The 16,554-nt window shown below is 45.5% G+C and overlaps 3 protein-coding genes across 5 annotated transcripts; 1 reads left to right on the top strand and 2 right to left on the bottom strand.

Moving 5' to 3' along the window:
* Positions 1-2,235: 2,235 nt before the first annotated feature.
* On the bottom strand, positions 2,236-5,709 carry LOC134071643 (keratin, type I cytoskeletal 18-like). 2 transcript variants are annotated; one of them, XM_062528442.1, is made up of 8 exons: positions 5,306-5,709; positions 5,141-5,223; positions 4,706-4,862; positions 4,452-4,613; positions 4,152-4,277; positions 3,748-3,968; positions 3,262-3,296; positions 2,236-2,489 (listed from the first exon to the last, which is right to left on the bottom strand). In XM_062528442.1, exons 1-8 carry the CDS (start codon positions 5,636-5,638, stop codon positions 2,359-2,361), a joined length of 1,248 nt encoding a protein of 415 aa, XP_062384426.1. In that variant the 5' UTR covers positions 5,639-5,709; the 3' UTR covers positions 2,236-2,358. The 2 variants fall into 2 exon arrangements, with proteins under 2 accessions (XP_062384426.1, XP_062384427.1); XM_062528443.1 differs by lacking the exon at positions 3,262-3,296 and having other exon boundaries at positions 2,322-2,489; positions 5,306-5,708.
* Positions 5,710-5,903: 194 nt separating this feature from the next.
* Positions 5,904-11,973, top strand: LOC134071498 (intermediate filament protein ON3-like). Of its 2 annotated transcripts, none has more exons than XM_062528244.1 (9): positions 5,904-6,172; positions 6,998-7,206; positions 8,218-8,278; positions 8,673-8,768; positions 8,881-9,045; positions 9,955-10,080; positions 10,634-10,854; positions 11,300-11,328; positions 11,579-11,973. In XM_062528244.1, the coding sequence occupies exons 1-9, from the start codon at positions 5,972-5,974 to the stop codon at positions 11,755-11,757; spliced, it is 1,287 nt and encodes a 428-aa protein (XP_062384228.1). In that variant the 5' UTR covers positions 5,904-5,971; the 3' UTR covers positions 11,758-11,973. The 2 variants fall into 2 exon arrangements, with proteins under 2 accessions (XP_062384228.1, XP_062384229.1); XM_062528245.1 differs by having other exon boundaries at positions 11,532-11,722.
* Positions 11,974-13,933: 1,960 nt separating this feature from the next.
* On the bottom strand, positions 13,934-15,034 carry LOC134071780 (G-protein coupled bile acid receptor 1; the record flags this gene model as incomplete). Its single annotated transcript, XM_062528621.1, has 1 exon — positions 13,934-15,034. A coding segment is annotated over one exon (1,101 nt), but the record flags the coding sequence as incomplete, so codon positions are not given.
* Between the last annotated feature and the right edge of the window lie 1,520 nt (positions 15,035-16,554).

Genomic DNA, 16,554 nt, shown 5'->3' on the forward strand with positions numbered 1-16,554 from the left:
CATCCCAGTCATCCCTGTTTGAACTGTTGCCTTCAGGCAGATAGTACACATCCATTAACGCAAGGACAAATAGACGCAAAGCACAGTTTTTATCCAACTGCAATAACCACCCTAAATGCTGCAAAAAATAATGTGCAATATGGAATCTAACGGGAAATGGATGAATGCAATGAGAGAAAGTCTACATGTCTGTAGATGTACCGGTATGTTGTTCATACTGTTTTTATGCAATGACTGTGTGTGTACTGTATGAATGGTTAGGTTAGGTTATGTTTCTTTATTAGTCTCCACCAGGGAGAAATTTGTCTCGGAGACTGGGAGGTTGCAACATTACACAAAGGACAAAGAAGACAACACCAGTAACAAAACAGATAAAAGTAACATTCAATACGTTACTGAGAAATACGAGAAGGATAGGTAGAGTACAGGCTCAGAAACATTGCATATCCTAACCCACTGCCCGATAGTGATCAGTACATGATCACTATCAGATACAATGACATTTGCCTGTCTAATAGTGGCCTGCTCAGAGAGCTCCTGTGGGTTAAGGGGGGGAATCACCCCCATAATTCTGCCTGCAGTTTTAATGAGGCTTGAGATTTCCGCCTTGTGTTTCACTGTTAGATTGCCAAACCAGTAGGTAATCCCATAGCGGAGAACAGACTCAATCGTGGCTCTGTAGAAAATTAACATGATATTTTTACATGAATGACTATGACTTGGTGTGTGTGACTTTGACTGGGTGTGTATGACTGTGTTCATGTATGCTGCTAATGCTGTCTCTATCTCTATATGCCACACTGCATCAGACACTCTGACTCAATTATGGTCTTTAAAAGTAGACTGAGAACGTATTTCTTCTATTTTTGTCTTATGAGAGGATTTTACAACCTTGTGAAGTGACCTTGGGTTTCATGAAAGGTGCTTTAAATAAAACGTATTATTATTATTATTATTATTTATTTATTATTATTATTTATATTTTTAAAGACTCCCTGAACGATATACTGACTGGAGAGCACTTTACTGTAAATTTCATTGTACCTGTGACAATGACAATAAAGATTGTCATTGTCCATGGATTGTGTTGGGGTTGATGTAACAGATCAGCATATTGATCGGTCGACTGTTTGCAGGTTGTGGCATGTCTCATAGGTAGAAAAAAGCTGTTGCTCTCAAACACTGTCCACTTAATCAACAGAGTCAGTGTACTGATGAAGGAATAGATTAAATAGACAGAGATGGAACCTTTGCAAAGTGATCATGTTCCCTATTTCATATTTTATTTTAAAATACTAGAGAAGCCAGACAGTTACAGTGCTATACTCTGGGGGTATCTTTAAAATCATGCCTCTCAGAGTATAGCACTGTTTTTTCTCGTACCGGCAGTAGGGCACTCAGTGACTTTGAAGAACAGAGATGGTTGACTTTGGGTGGGCACGACAAGATGATTGAGTGGGCTTAGCCCTGCTAGCCCTAATGGTAAGATCACAATAACTTTAAACAAATGAAAACAATTACATAACGACGAGGTGATGGTTGTATGCACCGGTGCTGCTAGAAAAATGTGGGCCCTATGACAGAACACAATCCCTGGGCCCCTGGTTGCCTGGGTCAATGTATTTGCCCTGGAATGTGTTTGTGCTTTCCCCACCTGATCCAAAGAGTGCAGCGGACGTGTTGTGACTGGCATCTCTGTCTGCCACCATTCTGGACTGTGTGATTATCCCTAAACAGTTGTGGCTGTTATATAATCCATACATCTGTGGGGTGGATTTAACATGGACAAAATGCTCGCATTCCAGTAACATTTGAACAGCTTTTTAAGACTACAGTGCCCATTCATTGAGATTGTTATTGTGTGAGGTTAAATCTCTCCGTATACTGACACTGCAGATTAGGAATCCTTATCTTTACTTCTCTGGCTTTCAAAATCTTCCGAAAAAAAAAAAAAAAACCCAAAAGGGTAAGAGAGATGAAAGAGTCAGGAAAGAGAGTGTGAGACCTTTGTTTACAAAAATAGTCACATGAGTTTGTTCCTCCATCTGCCATGGGAGAGAACATTTCCCATTTCAGTTGCTACTGGTCTTGAAACAATTATTATCTCATGATGATGATGGTGGCGGTGAAAATTATTATTAGTATTATTATTGTTGTTGTTCTCATTGTTATATTGATTGGATGACTGATACTGTAGATTGTTGAACGAAAATAAAAGACCAACCACACTTTTGTTGCAGGTCAAATCAAATGCCTTTATTTGTTCACATCTTAGTTTTCTGCACAGAAAACAAAGCCCCTTCCCCATCAAAAAAACACATTTGTGTTGTTATTTTTATTTATTTGTTGTTGTTTCTTTTACTTTGCTGGACTCTGTGGAGGGCCGTCAGGCTTATCCTTGTCATCAGCCTGAGCTTTGGCCTCTGTCTTGTCCTTTGGGGCCACTTCTTTCCCCTTGCCCTTCTTAGGCTCTTTCTTCTGTGGGGGCTCTGGGGAATTAAAAGGGGAAAACAGACCGCAAAATTGAATTGTCATTCCAGACAGATCAATAAAAGATTCGGAGCGACTTTTTGGTAACATCAAATGGAAAATGGTAAATGAACAGCACTTGTACATCAGCAATTCTCCACTCCGAGCACTTTGAGTAAAGTGCTTTGCAGAGCATCACATTCACCCGTTCACCCAAATATGGAACAAACATTCTGTTAAAGCTGTTGTGAGCCAACATCATTCCTTTGATTTGGATCAGATTTGATGCATGCTTTTATTGATCATAAGGAAGAGAAGCTGGACACAATGAATGACAAAAACATTCCCAGACAGGCACGGCAAGACCGGTGATCAAATGGTCCAATGACTGTAAAACAGAACGATTCTGCAGCCATTGGTTACATCTGAATAGATGCGGGAGGCATGCACAGGCAGGACAAGGTGATGGACAAGCAAAGATGCAGACTGGTGTTAGGAGACCCTACTCGGCCACACAAGTCTGGATCCTCAAACACTGATGTAGCACTTAGGACAGTCATAACAGAGAGATCTGAAGCGGAGCAGTCCATGATCAAAGACCTTTGTTCGTGATATCCTTCATCTCTAGACTGCTACTGCTGGGATATGACAAGTCAAACGTGTCCTTCGTGCTACATGTAAGTTTGAATATAATATATCTATGCCCTGGTTTGTAACACTCATCATGCGCTACTGGAAACTGTCCCCAAACTCAGAGCCTACTGGCTTAGGACCAGGCCTCGACCAACTTACCGCTGTTTAAGGCCTGTTCCAAGGCGAAATCGCCGCTGTGTGGAGAGAACATGACAAACGCACGGCTCTTTCAGTATAGACAAAAACAGCACATACATGAGCATGGACACAGCCGGTCACAGATTTCAGCGAGTGTACTCTCCGTTCCGATTTGGTAAATCTTTCCTTCATAAATTGTCTATGACTCCATTGCTCTATTGCGTAAGTCTTTAACTCTATTGCTATTGATACTGTTGGTGAATGATGGTACAAAACCCTGAGTGTAAATGCATCAAATCACTGAACAAAAACAACATGACATTCTACCATTCCATAACAAGGGGCAATATATCTGAAGATATGACAATCATGGCATGTAAATGTCAGTTTGAGGATTGAGTGTTAGCAAAAGATAGCAAAAAACTGAGTGTTATTGGAGGGTTGAGTGTGTGTCTGTGTGTGTATGTGTGTGTGTGGGGGGAGTGGGAGAAGGGGTTGCATCCTCACGTGCTATCGATGCCATGCAGCAGTTTGCGGTAGCTCTCGATCTCGGCCTCCAGCTTCATCTTGACGCTGAACAGGGCCTGGTAGTCGTCGCCCTGCCGCTCCACCTGGGCCCTCACCTGGGTCAGCTCCGACTCCAGAGACTGCAGCACGCGGCTCAGCCGGCCCAGCTCGTGGCCGTAGCGGCCCTCCGTATCACGCAGGTTCTCCTCCAGAGAGAAGATCTGCAGCACAAGATACAGAGATATGAGTGTGTGTGTGTGTGTGTGTGTGTGTGTGTGTGTGTGTGTGTGTGTGTGTGTGTGTGTGTGTGTGCGTGCGTGTGAGCGTGAGTCTTTGTTTTTCACAGAGTGATAAAGAGGCTAGTGCACTTGCTGCATTTGCTTGTGCATCATAGCATAGCCTACCATTGCATTCATAGCCTGCACGTCAATCTCCAGGGACTGTTTCTGCCTACGTAGGTCATTCAGCTCAGTCTTGCTGGACTGGATGGACTCCGTATTTTTAGCCACTTCAACCTTGATGTTATCAAACTAAGAGAGACAGAGAGAGAGAGAGAGAGAGAGAGAGAGACAGAGAGAGAGAGTATTAGAACATACTGCAAGAGCTTCAGTTGTTTTAAGTTATTGAACGGTGTCAAGAAATGTCTTTATTAGGTTTTGAAAATTCCAATAATTAAAACAATGTGTGACGGTTGGTAGGCCTACCCTCTTATTATACCAGGTCTCGGTCTCCTCACGGTTCTTCTCGGCGACCTTCTCATACTGCGCGCGAATTTTGTTGAGGTTGCCGGCCAGGTTGGAGTCGGGGGAGTCCACTTCTACAGTGACGTCGGAGTCCTTCACCTTCAGACGCAGCGACATCACATCCTACGGTGGTAGTGGACAAGACAGTTGTAGTTCAAAGTCAAACAGACTAAATATGGGTAGTAAGTCATAACAATAACCAGGGGCTAACTTACATCACGGTGATCCTTCTTGAGATAAGCCAGTTCCTCCCTTACGGCCTCGATCTGACTCTCCAGTTGCATCTTGGACAGCTGTGTGTCATCGATGACCTTGCGCAGGTCGGAAACGTCCCGATCCACATTCTGACGCGCCAACTGCTCGGTCTCCAACCTGTGAAGTGACATGGGTCAGCAACATTTTACTCTTCAAAAAAAATATATAATAATTTTAAGATAATAATTTTTTTTAAGATATACATGTTTCGATAATTCGATTAAATGGGCGAAAGAATATAAATGAAATGTATTTTCCCTAGCCTATATATCGACGTGTTGCCGAATTATTGCGCCATCTTGTGTCCATGGCATTATGGTTTTGAAACTTTCCACACTGCTGCTATTTGCAAGATTGTTAGGGGTTATGGGAGCATAAATCAAAGTATAATTTACTTGTTTTTGAAGTCTTCGTTGGCCAGTTTGCTGTTGTCAATCTGCAGAATAAGACGAGCATTCTCCATGGTCTTTTGACGAACCTGCAGGGAATATGATTATGATTACTATAGTTATCCATCTGTAGCATCTTTGCGGATAAAAACGTGAAGGATTTTACTTTACCAGCTTCCTGAGAGCTGCCAGGGGTTTCTCAATCTCCTCCCAATCATGGTCGGTCGTCTTCCCTCTCCTCTTCAAAATCTCTTTGATTTTTTCCTCCAGCTCCGTGTTGGACTTCTCCAGCTGGCGCACCCGACCCAGGTAACCAGACAGGCGGTCGTTCAGGCCCTTCATGGTCCGCTTGTCATCAGGCTGAGCCGGGCCCATGATGTCGCCATCTCTCCTCTGGGAGTCGGGGCGCAACGCGCTCCGGAGACCCTGCAGAGTAGACACCGACGCACGGGAGTCCCTTCCCCCGGCCCCACCGAACATACTCGCGGAGCTTGTACGAGACATCGTGATCTGATGGTTAGAGGATGATGGTGACGCTTAATAGTTACCTGTGCAGGTATGGAGTGAGGTGTCGATGCTAGAATCCTACTTATACCCACCCACCCATCCGGGGCGTCAAACAACTAGACTGAATTATAGGTTTCTCCCACCTGACCGGGAAAACCTGTAGTTTCACTAGCATTCACTTTTCTCGGTTATTTTCCACGTTATGCATAATTCATTAGGGGAGGCCCGTGCTTCACCTTAATAAGCAGGTGAGGTTCTCCACTTTGCAATCTTGCATGCCAGTCTGCCCGGAACACTCCTTATCAACAGTGACATTGTAAGATAGCAAAAATGGCCAGCGTAAAAAAGAACGGAGGTTTCAGCAGTCAGTCCTACAGTCCCTCAAGAGGGTACCCCAGCATGACGCCGGCCAAGAGGGACCTGCTCAACCCCATCGACACAAAGGTGGACCCCGTTGACCAGAAGGCGAAGACAAATGAGAAAGATCAAATGGTTGGACTGAATGATAAGTTCGTTGCATTTATTGACAAAGTAAGTAGGCTACGGTTTAATTCTTCATGCAAAGTGATTTAGAGACTGAATTTTGTATCCGTTTGTTTTCAAGTAGAGAGGCTCCTTGATTTTCGAGTCACAAGTTTGTCTGCGAACTTTTAATCAAGAGGAATATTTTCTAGATGGTAATCAGAATGAATATTTCAGTTAAAATTAACTAGGGTTATCGCCAATGATAAGTTTCCATCTATTAAACAGCTATAATTGGATAGTCCTCAATTTGTCTCAACACTAGATGTATTGTAAATGCAATCTTCTAACAAATGAGTCTATGTTGCACATGTTAAATTGGGCAGATCCTGCAATTTCACATTGTCATTTTTCACGCCAATTCAAGGGCGTCAACTATGCTCATGTAGGCCGATATTTTAACTCCTGAAAGTGAAAGACATTGCATTCTTAGACTTATTATACTGCTGAATTGTTCCAATTAGTAGTTACGTATTATATTGCCAACAAAAAAACCTGAAAGACATATTTTAAGCACTGTTGTGGACGTCATGGCATGTAGGCTACATGACTGAAACATTTTGTTAATAAATGTTTGTTGCATGCGTAATGGACAGTGTGCGGGACTTATAAGCGTTGTTGTCATGGAATGTTGTGTATTGTTGTTGCCTATTTCAGCCTACTGATTTGTATTGCATCGCCTTTGAAGTAGCCTACTCCTCGCCTCAAAGTAACGCCTCCAGAAACTAATTCCATCCCACCACTTTACTAGCCCTTTGTAGGTGCAGTTTTCCCTTTCGTCCGCATGAGGTCAGACAAGATGGCCCACTGACCTTCCCAATTGTTTTACCACAGGTGCGCAACCTTGAGCAGGAGAACCAACGGCTCGAGGCCAAACTGAAGATTCTCCTGGAGCAAGAGCAGTACAAGGGCAACATCGACGACATCGTAGCCGAGCTGAGCACCAACCTGCGCCGGCAAGTCGACAGTCTAGAGCGGGACCAGCAGAAGCTGGAGGCGGAGCTGGACCGTAGTCAGGATGAAGTGGATCAGACCCGTAACAAGTGAGCCTTGTTTTCATAGTTAGACTGATTGCTTGATTGATTGCATTGTATTTGTTCACTGGTGTTTACAGCAGTTATTCTAATTCAGTATTTCACTCCGTACTCCGTATTTTAGTCAGATTAATGACTGTCATCATTGTCATCATCATCAGTATCATCATCACAAATGGGTTTGTCCTGCTTCCCTACGCTCTATGTCTCTTCTTGGTCTACCCCATCTTCCACAGTTACAATTGAACCTCCCCAGGGGCCCATAGCTAGGAGGTTGCCCTCAAAATGTATGCTCTTCAATTTCACAAGAAGCCTGTTGCAACACTTAACCATTAGGGGCGCACTCCTGTGGCTCAAACTGATTAAAGTGGGACTAATTGTCCACCTACTAATTTTCTCTTTTAAGCACAAGGCTATTCTATATTTTCTCTCAGTTCCAAATCCTGTTTCATTGACACGCTTTTAAAAGTGCTTTGCTTATTCTAGAAATAGTGGCACAGCCAGAGTCTGCTCAGTGGCTGCATGTAGTTGAACGATTAAGGCATGACACATTTTTCCTAGAGAGCAGCTCACCGAATTGTCCTCTAGTGTCCGTCCAGATGGCATTACGTAAGGGTGCCTGGCTGTGACCCCCATGTAAGGGACGAGCAAAGGTGCAGAAAAGACATGGAATGCACTACATAATGTCTGTGTGTATACACATGCTGCCTCCCCCTCTCCCCGCCCCCCCCCCCCCCTCTCCAAGGCTCAGTCGTTGCCTGGGGGCTGGTCCGTAAACCCTGCACTCTCTCTGGCCATCCATCTGCCACATGTTTCCATTCAGCTTGCCTTGCATCCCCTCTGGTGCTCGATCTGGTTCTGCTCACAGCCAGACGTTTTTTGTTCCCTCCTCACCTCTGTGTTCGCGGAGGCTCAGGAATCTTTCCTGGTCATAAGTCAAGACGTGCATCTAGCTATATGGCGATGCTCGCGGAGTCCACTGGCCAATGTAACGCGCCGGCGTCCGGTTTGTCTCTGCAGGTTTGAGGAGGAGCTGCAGAAGAAGATGGATGCAGAGAATGACTTTGTGGTCAACAAGAAGGTGGGTGCTGCAATAGTGTGATTGCTTGATTGGGAGCTGTGAGTTGCACCAATTCAGGGGATTCTTATATATCGTGATGGTGTTGTATGACTTAGTCAGTCTCATTTTAGATAAATTAGTTTAAATAAGTAAAAAAATAAAAAAATAAATATATATATAGAAATAGGGAATTTTATTTTCAAATGATGTGGTGAAATCAGTTGACATTTACATTTACATTTATTTTATTTAGCAGATTTTATCCAAAGCGCCATACATATAAATTATATTACAGGGCAAAAGCCTCCAGAGCAACTAAGGGTTAAGTGCCTTGCTCAAGGGCCCAACGGTGCATTGTGCATTCCACTGTCAGGTGATTACAAGATTTGTTTGTTTGATTGTTTGCCTATGATAGGACGTGGATGAGGGCTACCTACAGAGAGTGGAACTTGAGCTGGACCTCGAGGAGCTGATGAATGAACTGGATTTCCTGAAACGGGCTTACAATGAGGTTGGTCTCAGCCAATAGGCTAAACGGTTACAGATTCCTCAGCCAATAACAGAAGCCTTTGTCATCCCCCATCCCTCCCTGACCAGGATTCCTTGTCTCCCGCACTACACAGGAAATCAGAGAGTTGGAATCCATGATCGTGAAAGAGAAGATCCGGATCAAGGCCAACAACGGACCTGACCTAGACCTGGATGAGATTGTGGCGGGCGTAAAGAAACAGTACGAAGACATGGCAGCCCGTAGTCGGGAGGATGTGGAACAGTGGAACCAGAAGAAGGTGGGCTCAGGCTATACGTCTCATAGCGCCCTACTTGCACACTTCCAATACTTAGTTAAAAGTGATGCCCCAGGGACATGGGACATCACTTTCTTCATCCCCACTTCCCTTGTCCAGGGGACTTTACTGTCAAGGGCCGCGATTCCCAGATTCGTTAAGAAGCTCTTAAGTGCTAAGAACTTCTTAGGAGTGTTCTTAGAACGCTCTTAGAGCGCACCTTAGAAGTTCTTAGCACTTAAGAGCTTCATAACGAATCTGGGAAACGTGGCCAAGGGCAGTGGAAGAGTGGATCATTTTAGGGAGGATTTTAAGGGGAAACTAGCACTTCACACTTGCTCCCTAAAGTAATGGGACACCCTACCCTAAACGGGAACATGCAAAATCTAGGGTTTAGGGCAAAAAATCTAGGGGTAGATGAGAATTGGGACAGGCCCTAAGTATACTGTATAGTGCAGATACTGAGACTAATACTAACCATAGAAAAGTGGACACAACGCAAGTGAGCGCTCAGTGCACACTAGCAGTGTGCTGACAGAAGTATGCGGTTTGAGACTCCTAGGGTTAGCAAGGGTGGGGTCACATGGGGACAAAGCGTTGGGGCCCTCCTCTCTGCCAAAGGCCAGCTGGCAAATACACCGAGATATATTGCACAGATGCAGTGATAGCATTGGAGGGTAGTTCACTGTGTATATGTGTCGTTCCTAACTGCTTGACTAGGCCTAGATGTTTCTGAAATCTGTTTTGATTAGATTACACTATGGATATCAATGCAAATTAGCCTGTGAGAATATCTTGTAAGACTGTTATAGAGAATGAACAAAGTAGACATTCGATCCTTGTCATCGCACCACTCTAGATGCATAACTAATCTCTCTCTCTCTTCATCTCTCTCTTTCTCTCTCTCCATAGATGAACGCTATGGTTCTGACAGCTGGGAAGTTTGAGGATGACCTGCGCGATGTCAAGAAAGAGATTGCTGACCTACTGAGGCAAATCCAGCGGCTGAAGCATGAGCTTGAAGCGCTGAAGAAAAAGGTAAGACCGCACCACTGAACACACTCATCCAGCCATCCAGAGGTGGAAAAGTTCAGCTTCAGAAAGTCCTAGCACAAATCTGTGCCAACCATTCACTTAAACCAGCTGATTCTAATGAGCACAACTCTTCAGCTGGTAGAGCAGAATATATGTGAGATCACCTGTGTTAACACCTGTGTTGGACTTTTCCACCTCTGCTTTCATCTCTGTGAAGCCTCCATGTCTCTTGTCTACAGCCCTCCTACATCCAATACCTTTAAAGGGTCATCTCATCTCATGTATGCAATCATATTCATTACCAAATGCGCATGGGTATCAAGACTCAATACTGCTTTATTCTGTTTACATAAGCACTTGAATAACCAGATAACTATACAAAACCCCGATAATAATCGGTTTCTTAGTGTGCATGTGAACACGCTCATTGTCACCACCTGTCCATGTCTTGATGCACCCTAAAATGGTCAAGTATCATAGAGTCTCTCCATAACCCCTCCCCTATCTCTCTATCTCTCTCTCTATCTCTCTCTCTCTCTCTCTCTCTCTGTAACAGAAAGAGGCGTTGGAGGTGGAGGTCACCCAGGCTGAGGGCCGGGGTCAGGAGAGCATCGACAAGGCGCGCGGCCACCTGGTGGAGTTGGAGGAGGCCCTGCGCAAGGCCAAGCAGGTGATGGCGCGGCAGGTGCGCGAGTACCAGGAGCTGATGAACGTCAAGCTGGCGCTGGACATCGAGATCGCCACCTACAGGAAGCTCCTGGAAGGAGAGGAGATGAGGTACAGACAGAGCGAAAGGAAGAAAAAAAAGATCTCATTGGGCCTCTCTCATTCATCTTTTTATCTATCCTCCCTTCCTTCCTCGGTCCTCGTTCACACTGATCTAGATAAAGAATGATGGGGCGGCAACAATGGGATAGTCTATCCAGTGTTCTTTATAGATCAGTGGGAACGAGCCTGGAGGACAGAGCATCGAGGATCGAGGAGAGAGGTTGAGAAGGGGCCAGTGTTGTCTTAAATCAAATCTCAGAACGTTTCATTTGTTTATTAACTTTATAGACACTTCATTTGATTTAAAAGTGAACATTAGACATTAGCCAGTTATCTCTGAGCATCTGGATGTGGGTAAGGATTTGAAAGAGAAGTGTAAAGGCAAGTCTGGTTAACAATAGTGATTGTACTGCAGCAGGGCTTTCTGTTCTCATTGACTTTCTTCTCTTTGTAGGATGAATGACTACGGACGTGACCAGTTAGGTGAGTTATGCACTTCAGCCATTTGAATGAGGCAAGACCAATATCAATATCAGTCTAATGTAACCCTAAAAAATCCCATCTGATTATACTGTACACTGAAATTTAAACTGAAATTTGGTCTAGGTTTATCTATTCATCAAACCAAAATTTGTTCACAACCAATTACAGTATTTCCCCTAAATCTGATTTCGTTTCTTGCTCAGATTTCTAAAACATACCCAAACATTCCAACCCGTCCTTGCTCACGCAGACGCCCTGACCCCTGAAAACTTCCTTCCGGAAAACTTCCTTCCGGAAAACTTCCCTCTGGAAAACGGCGACACACAACACTCTCAGCCCACCGACGCCCCTGAGCCCAAGAAAAGCCTGCTCGTCAAAATCGAGGTGAGGGACGGCCGAGTGATCTCTGAAAGCTTCACTGACTCATGACGAGATGCCGGTCCCTTTCGGTCCCCTTGTTGAGGGAAAAAAAAATAAAAAATCATTGTCCGTCTCGATTTCTGCCTGTGAACGAGCTGTTGCAAATGTGTGTTCATTTGTGCAGTTCGCCCCTTAAAAATGTGAGCACTGATGGTTTGTGTCTGTTCCCCATTTCCCCGATTCTGACTTGATTCTGTCAATAAATCATGATTTTTCTTTCACAAATGTCTCTGCCTCATCTGTGTTTACTTACCATTACTATTAGCATTTTTGGAAACAGATCTGTTTGCAGTCTAAAACAATACATTTGCTTTAGTCTAAAACCAGAAGTCTGATGCTACTGTTGGTCTTTATGTGTTTGGTTCATAAATACTGTATATACTCTTTAGATACAGCACATGTACTTTAGAGCCTTATTTTCTTTGAATCCGAAGACCACCATCGCAGAAAATAACCCTTAAAGATCAGCCTGTTTAAGAGGCACAGTATTTTTTTGGTTTGATGCTGTTTATGAAGCCGTAAAGCCACCCACATTTTACACTCAGGAGGCCTGAAAAACCTCAACGGAGCATGTCATGGAAATCTCTTGTGTGTATGTGGGACGATTCTGAAGTTTATAGCTCAGTCGAGCCAGGGCAACATCCATGTGTCGGGCGCAGCCCAAAGTAGGCTTCTGGTTAGGCTCCAAACGATGATGATGATAAGTCCAGAGGATGATGCTTCGCAGAGGAGTCGGGATGCTGTCCAGTCCGACTACTCCTCCGACTGTCTCTCCAGGGTTTTTTTTCTCCCCCTTTTCTTTTCCTCTTCTCCTTAACGTTTACGTCGTTTTTTTCTCATCCTCAGTTCTCTTTCTTCATCACGCTCTTCCTGAATCGCTCAGTCTTCCTCTCCTGTCTTCGGCGGAACACTTTCCTAAGACTTACAGCGTCCTTCTCGTGCGCAATAGACCTAGTATAGCCCGACACACACACGGCATACACACATTCTCTCCCAGCGTGTAAGGTAAACAGCCATATCTCAGCATAGTTCTGGCCCCTGCAGAACCAATCCTCCTCTTTGAGCCTCGGAGATAAAAGTCGAATAACAACTGCAGTCTTTGATTCAGTGGTTTTTTTCTTTTTTTTTAAATATCAACTCATGCCTTACAGCATGAACAGGGAGATACAGTAGTTAATTGGCACGTCATCCAAGCCCTTTTGAAATCTATTTTCATTAGTCTGTCTGCCACTCAAATATGTTAAACAAAACAAGGAATGATTTGAATTGACGTTTGATTGTACAAACACCATTAGAGAAATGTCTTCAACAGTACACACATTCTCTTTCTCACACACACACACACACACATGCAAAACTGGAGATGTTTATTCAGAGTCTGTCTCACTGCTCCAAACATGCTAAGTTATTGTGTTTCTCTGTTAAGCTAACACAAGTGTTATTAATGGCTTATATGCCAACATGCAGACTGCTCTCTATCCATGTTCCCAGGCGTTCTGCTCCAGGATTCTCATCCAATGGGATGCCATGAACATAAAGCACATAGAATATTATTTGAGCGACTCTTTGAGTAAGACTTAAAGAGACGTGGCATGCTTCATGAACTCTTAACAGAACTGTCCGGTTGTCAAACACTGAACCAGATTCTTAAAAGTCTAAAATACAGAAACAGTCCTATCAGGGTCTATGATCTCACTGGACTCCCTTTAAAATAATCAGATCCCACTTCAGGGGTTAATGACGGTCATCTCAGCCATAAGTTCTCGATGTTCGATGATCACTTTCCAGAAATGAGTTCATGCAAACAGATTATGACATCGGTTCTCCACTACTTGTATTCTCTACATAAATATGTTCTCTTGAAAATGAAAAAAATCTGTAACTAGTTAATTACATTACATTACATTATATTAGCCACCCAATAGGTGAAACAAATGATGAAATCACTTCCTATTACTCAGTAGCTTGGGTCTTGCCCAAAACTGTTTACATTTGAACCAATGTCATTTTCTTTCCACTGAAATTGGCAAAAATAAGCATTCCTCACACCAGCTATCCAACATTTCCTCACTGTCCACTTCCTCATAGTCTTGTTGCAAAATCCTGGATAGGAATTCACTCGGAATTCACTCGGAATTCACTCGGAATTCACTCGGAATTCACTCGGTGCACTCAAGGAAAGGCATCACAGGGCGATAGTCTCCGCGCTCCACCTTCTCGGCCGCCAGCGGTTGTGGAGTTTGCGCAAGAACTTGCGTATGGGGTCGGTGTACTCCCGGTTGGCGAGGCCCAGCACGAGGGGCACCACGGCCATGCCGCCCACGCCGGCGCACGACAGCACGATGTGGGCGGTGGCGTTGCCCTCGGCGCCGGGCCGCAGCAGGAAGGCCATGCCCACGTGCGTGTAGATGATGTAGGGCACCCAGCACGCCAGGAAGGTCAGCGAGACGGCCGCCACGCAGCGGGCGTAGCGCACGTCCACGCCCAGCTGCCTGCCCCCCCCCCGGCTCCGGCCCCGGCCCCGGACGCCGGACGTCACCGACAGCTGCAGCCGGCGGATGTCCTTCAGCTGGCCGTGCGTGATCCACAGCACGCGGCCGGTCATGGCGGCGATGGACAGGATGGCGGGCGCCAGGATGCCGTACACCTCCAGGTAGATGAAGGCGTTGGGGAAGACGTGGCGGTACGTGCAGCAGCGCTCGCCCGACCCGCCGCCCGCAGCGGCCGTTAGCGAGCAGTTGGCGTCGTCGTCCATCGCGCCGCCTTCCGCGTGCCCGCCGGTGCCACCCGGGCGGCAGCACCCGCTCCACGCCCGCCCCCCGCTGGCGCGGCGGTTGTTCCAGCCGAAGGCGGGCAGCAGGGCGAAGAGCAGCGGCGGCAGCCAGAGCGCCAGCAGCACCAGCGGGAAGCGGCGGTGCACCCAGAAGGTGCGGTGGCGCAGCGGGCTCACGATGCTCAGGTAGCGCTCGTAGTGCACCATCACCAGGTTCAGCAGGAACGCCAGGAACAGGAAGTTGGGCAGCACGTGCACCAGCAGGCACGCGCCGAAGCTCAGCGGGCGACTCAGGCCCATCCAGGGGATGAAGGGCAGCGCCACCCCGGTGCCCAGGTCGGCCACCAGCAGGCTCAGGAAGAAGTAGTTGGGCGTGGTGTGCAGCCGGCGGTTGCAGCCGATGGCCAGGATGATGAGCAGGTTGGCCAGGATGATGGTGCTGGAGAGGGGCATGGTGATGGAGTAGATCAGCTGCACCTCCACACTGCCTGAGCCTCCTCCTCCTCCACCTCCTCCTCCTCCTCCGCCTCCTCCTCCTACTCCTCCACCTCCTCCGACGCTGCTGGAGGCGTTACTGAGGTCCATCACCGTGGAGACTCACCTCAGGCCTCAGGACATCAGCATCACCCCATCAAAATGACCGCTCAATTTGGGACGGATGAAATCTGGTGTCATACACTCCATGTTTAGGGCCCAACTGTGAAATACAACATTGACCAAATAAAGTGTGAACAAACCACTGAATCTACTTCCCAAAAGCACTGAGATATTATAAAGATGACTGATGCCAAATCTATCATGAACCAAAATGTATAACTTAATTGGAAATGTGAACTCTCAAACTAAGTTTACATTTCATTCATTTTTAAGTATCTTTTCAGTTCCCCATTAGCAGTCCTTATCAGGAGCTATAACTGTCTGTCTAAAGCACAGCAAATAGGTTCCCCCACAGAAGATACCCAACACCGGGCTTCTGATCTTTGTATAAGCAGCAAGGTTAGCAAACAATGAGTCAGCATCATGGCTCTTTCATTATTCAGGTGGCTAGTTTCCAACGTCTCACACTCCCATTCACCGTGACTGTATTTTTTTCGTCAGGCCACTGCTAATTGGGTGTGTGTGACACGGATGATTATGTTGCTCCAGTGTGCGCAGGTTGTCACAGTAGGTTTCTTTCCAGTGAGCATCTGGCTGTACATTTACTGCTTGGAGAACACCATGTCTCCTCCCGTTTGGGCAAACACATAAATTTAACAGTTTAAGCCGAATCCTTTCCGCTACAGATACCGTGAATTTAATGGCTTAGATAGGCTTAGCTCACAATTGAGTTTGTGTAATGAAAGGAAACTATATACACCGTGGCCCAAGTTTCATCAAAGCATCAAATTCATTATGGGTTATGGAAAGACATAAGGCAATATGGAAAGTTTCTGTCTATAGAATTCTGTCTATTTTACTTTAACAGAAAACATCCACATATTTTGAATTTAAAACTCATAACAGTTTTTTTGACAACTGGCACAGAGCAGAATAATGTCAGTTATCTGCTTAACTAATCAAAACTATGCAAATAAAAAGGAGCTGCAGACCCTCACCTCAGTTTTAATAACACTACGATTCATAATACTGAATGAATAAAAGTTAGCGGGAAAGAAAGAACTCACCTCATTCAGATAAGAGATGGATCACAAAATATGCTATGAGTGACCCGACCAATCAACCAACCAACCAACTTTTCTTCTCATAAACAACAAGACATGAGAAAAACAGTTCTTCTTGTGGTCCCCAGTGTAGTGACTGTCCTTGTGCCTAATTCAATAGTGTATTCAGCAGTGCAATGAAGGAATAGATCCCGTTTGAATGGACACTCATGGCAGTGTCCCCCCTCCTCTGCATCTGAGAGACGGCACAGGGAGAGAAGCCTCACTCTGCTCACCTTAAAGGGGAAGCATGTCGCTCTGGACCTGAGGTGAGGACCAAAGGAAGAGTCCGCAGAACCAGACACCGCTGTCAACCGGAGCAGAACCACTCAC

The sequence above is a fragment of the Sardina pilchardus genome, chromosome 23 (assembly GCF_963854185.1).
Source record: "Sardina pilchardus chromosome 23, fSarPil1.1, whole genome shotgun sequence".
Classification (NCBI taxonomy): Eukaryota; Metazoa; Chordata; class Actinopteri; order Clupeiformes; family Clupeidae; genus Sardina; species Sardina pilchardus.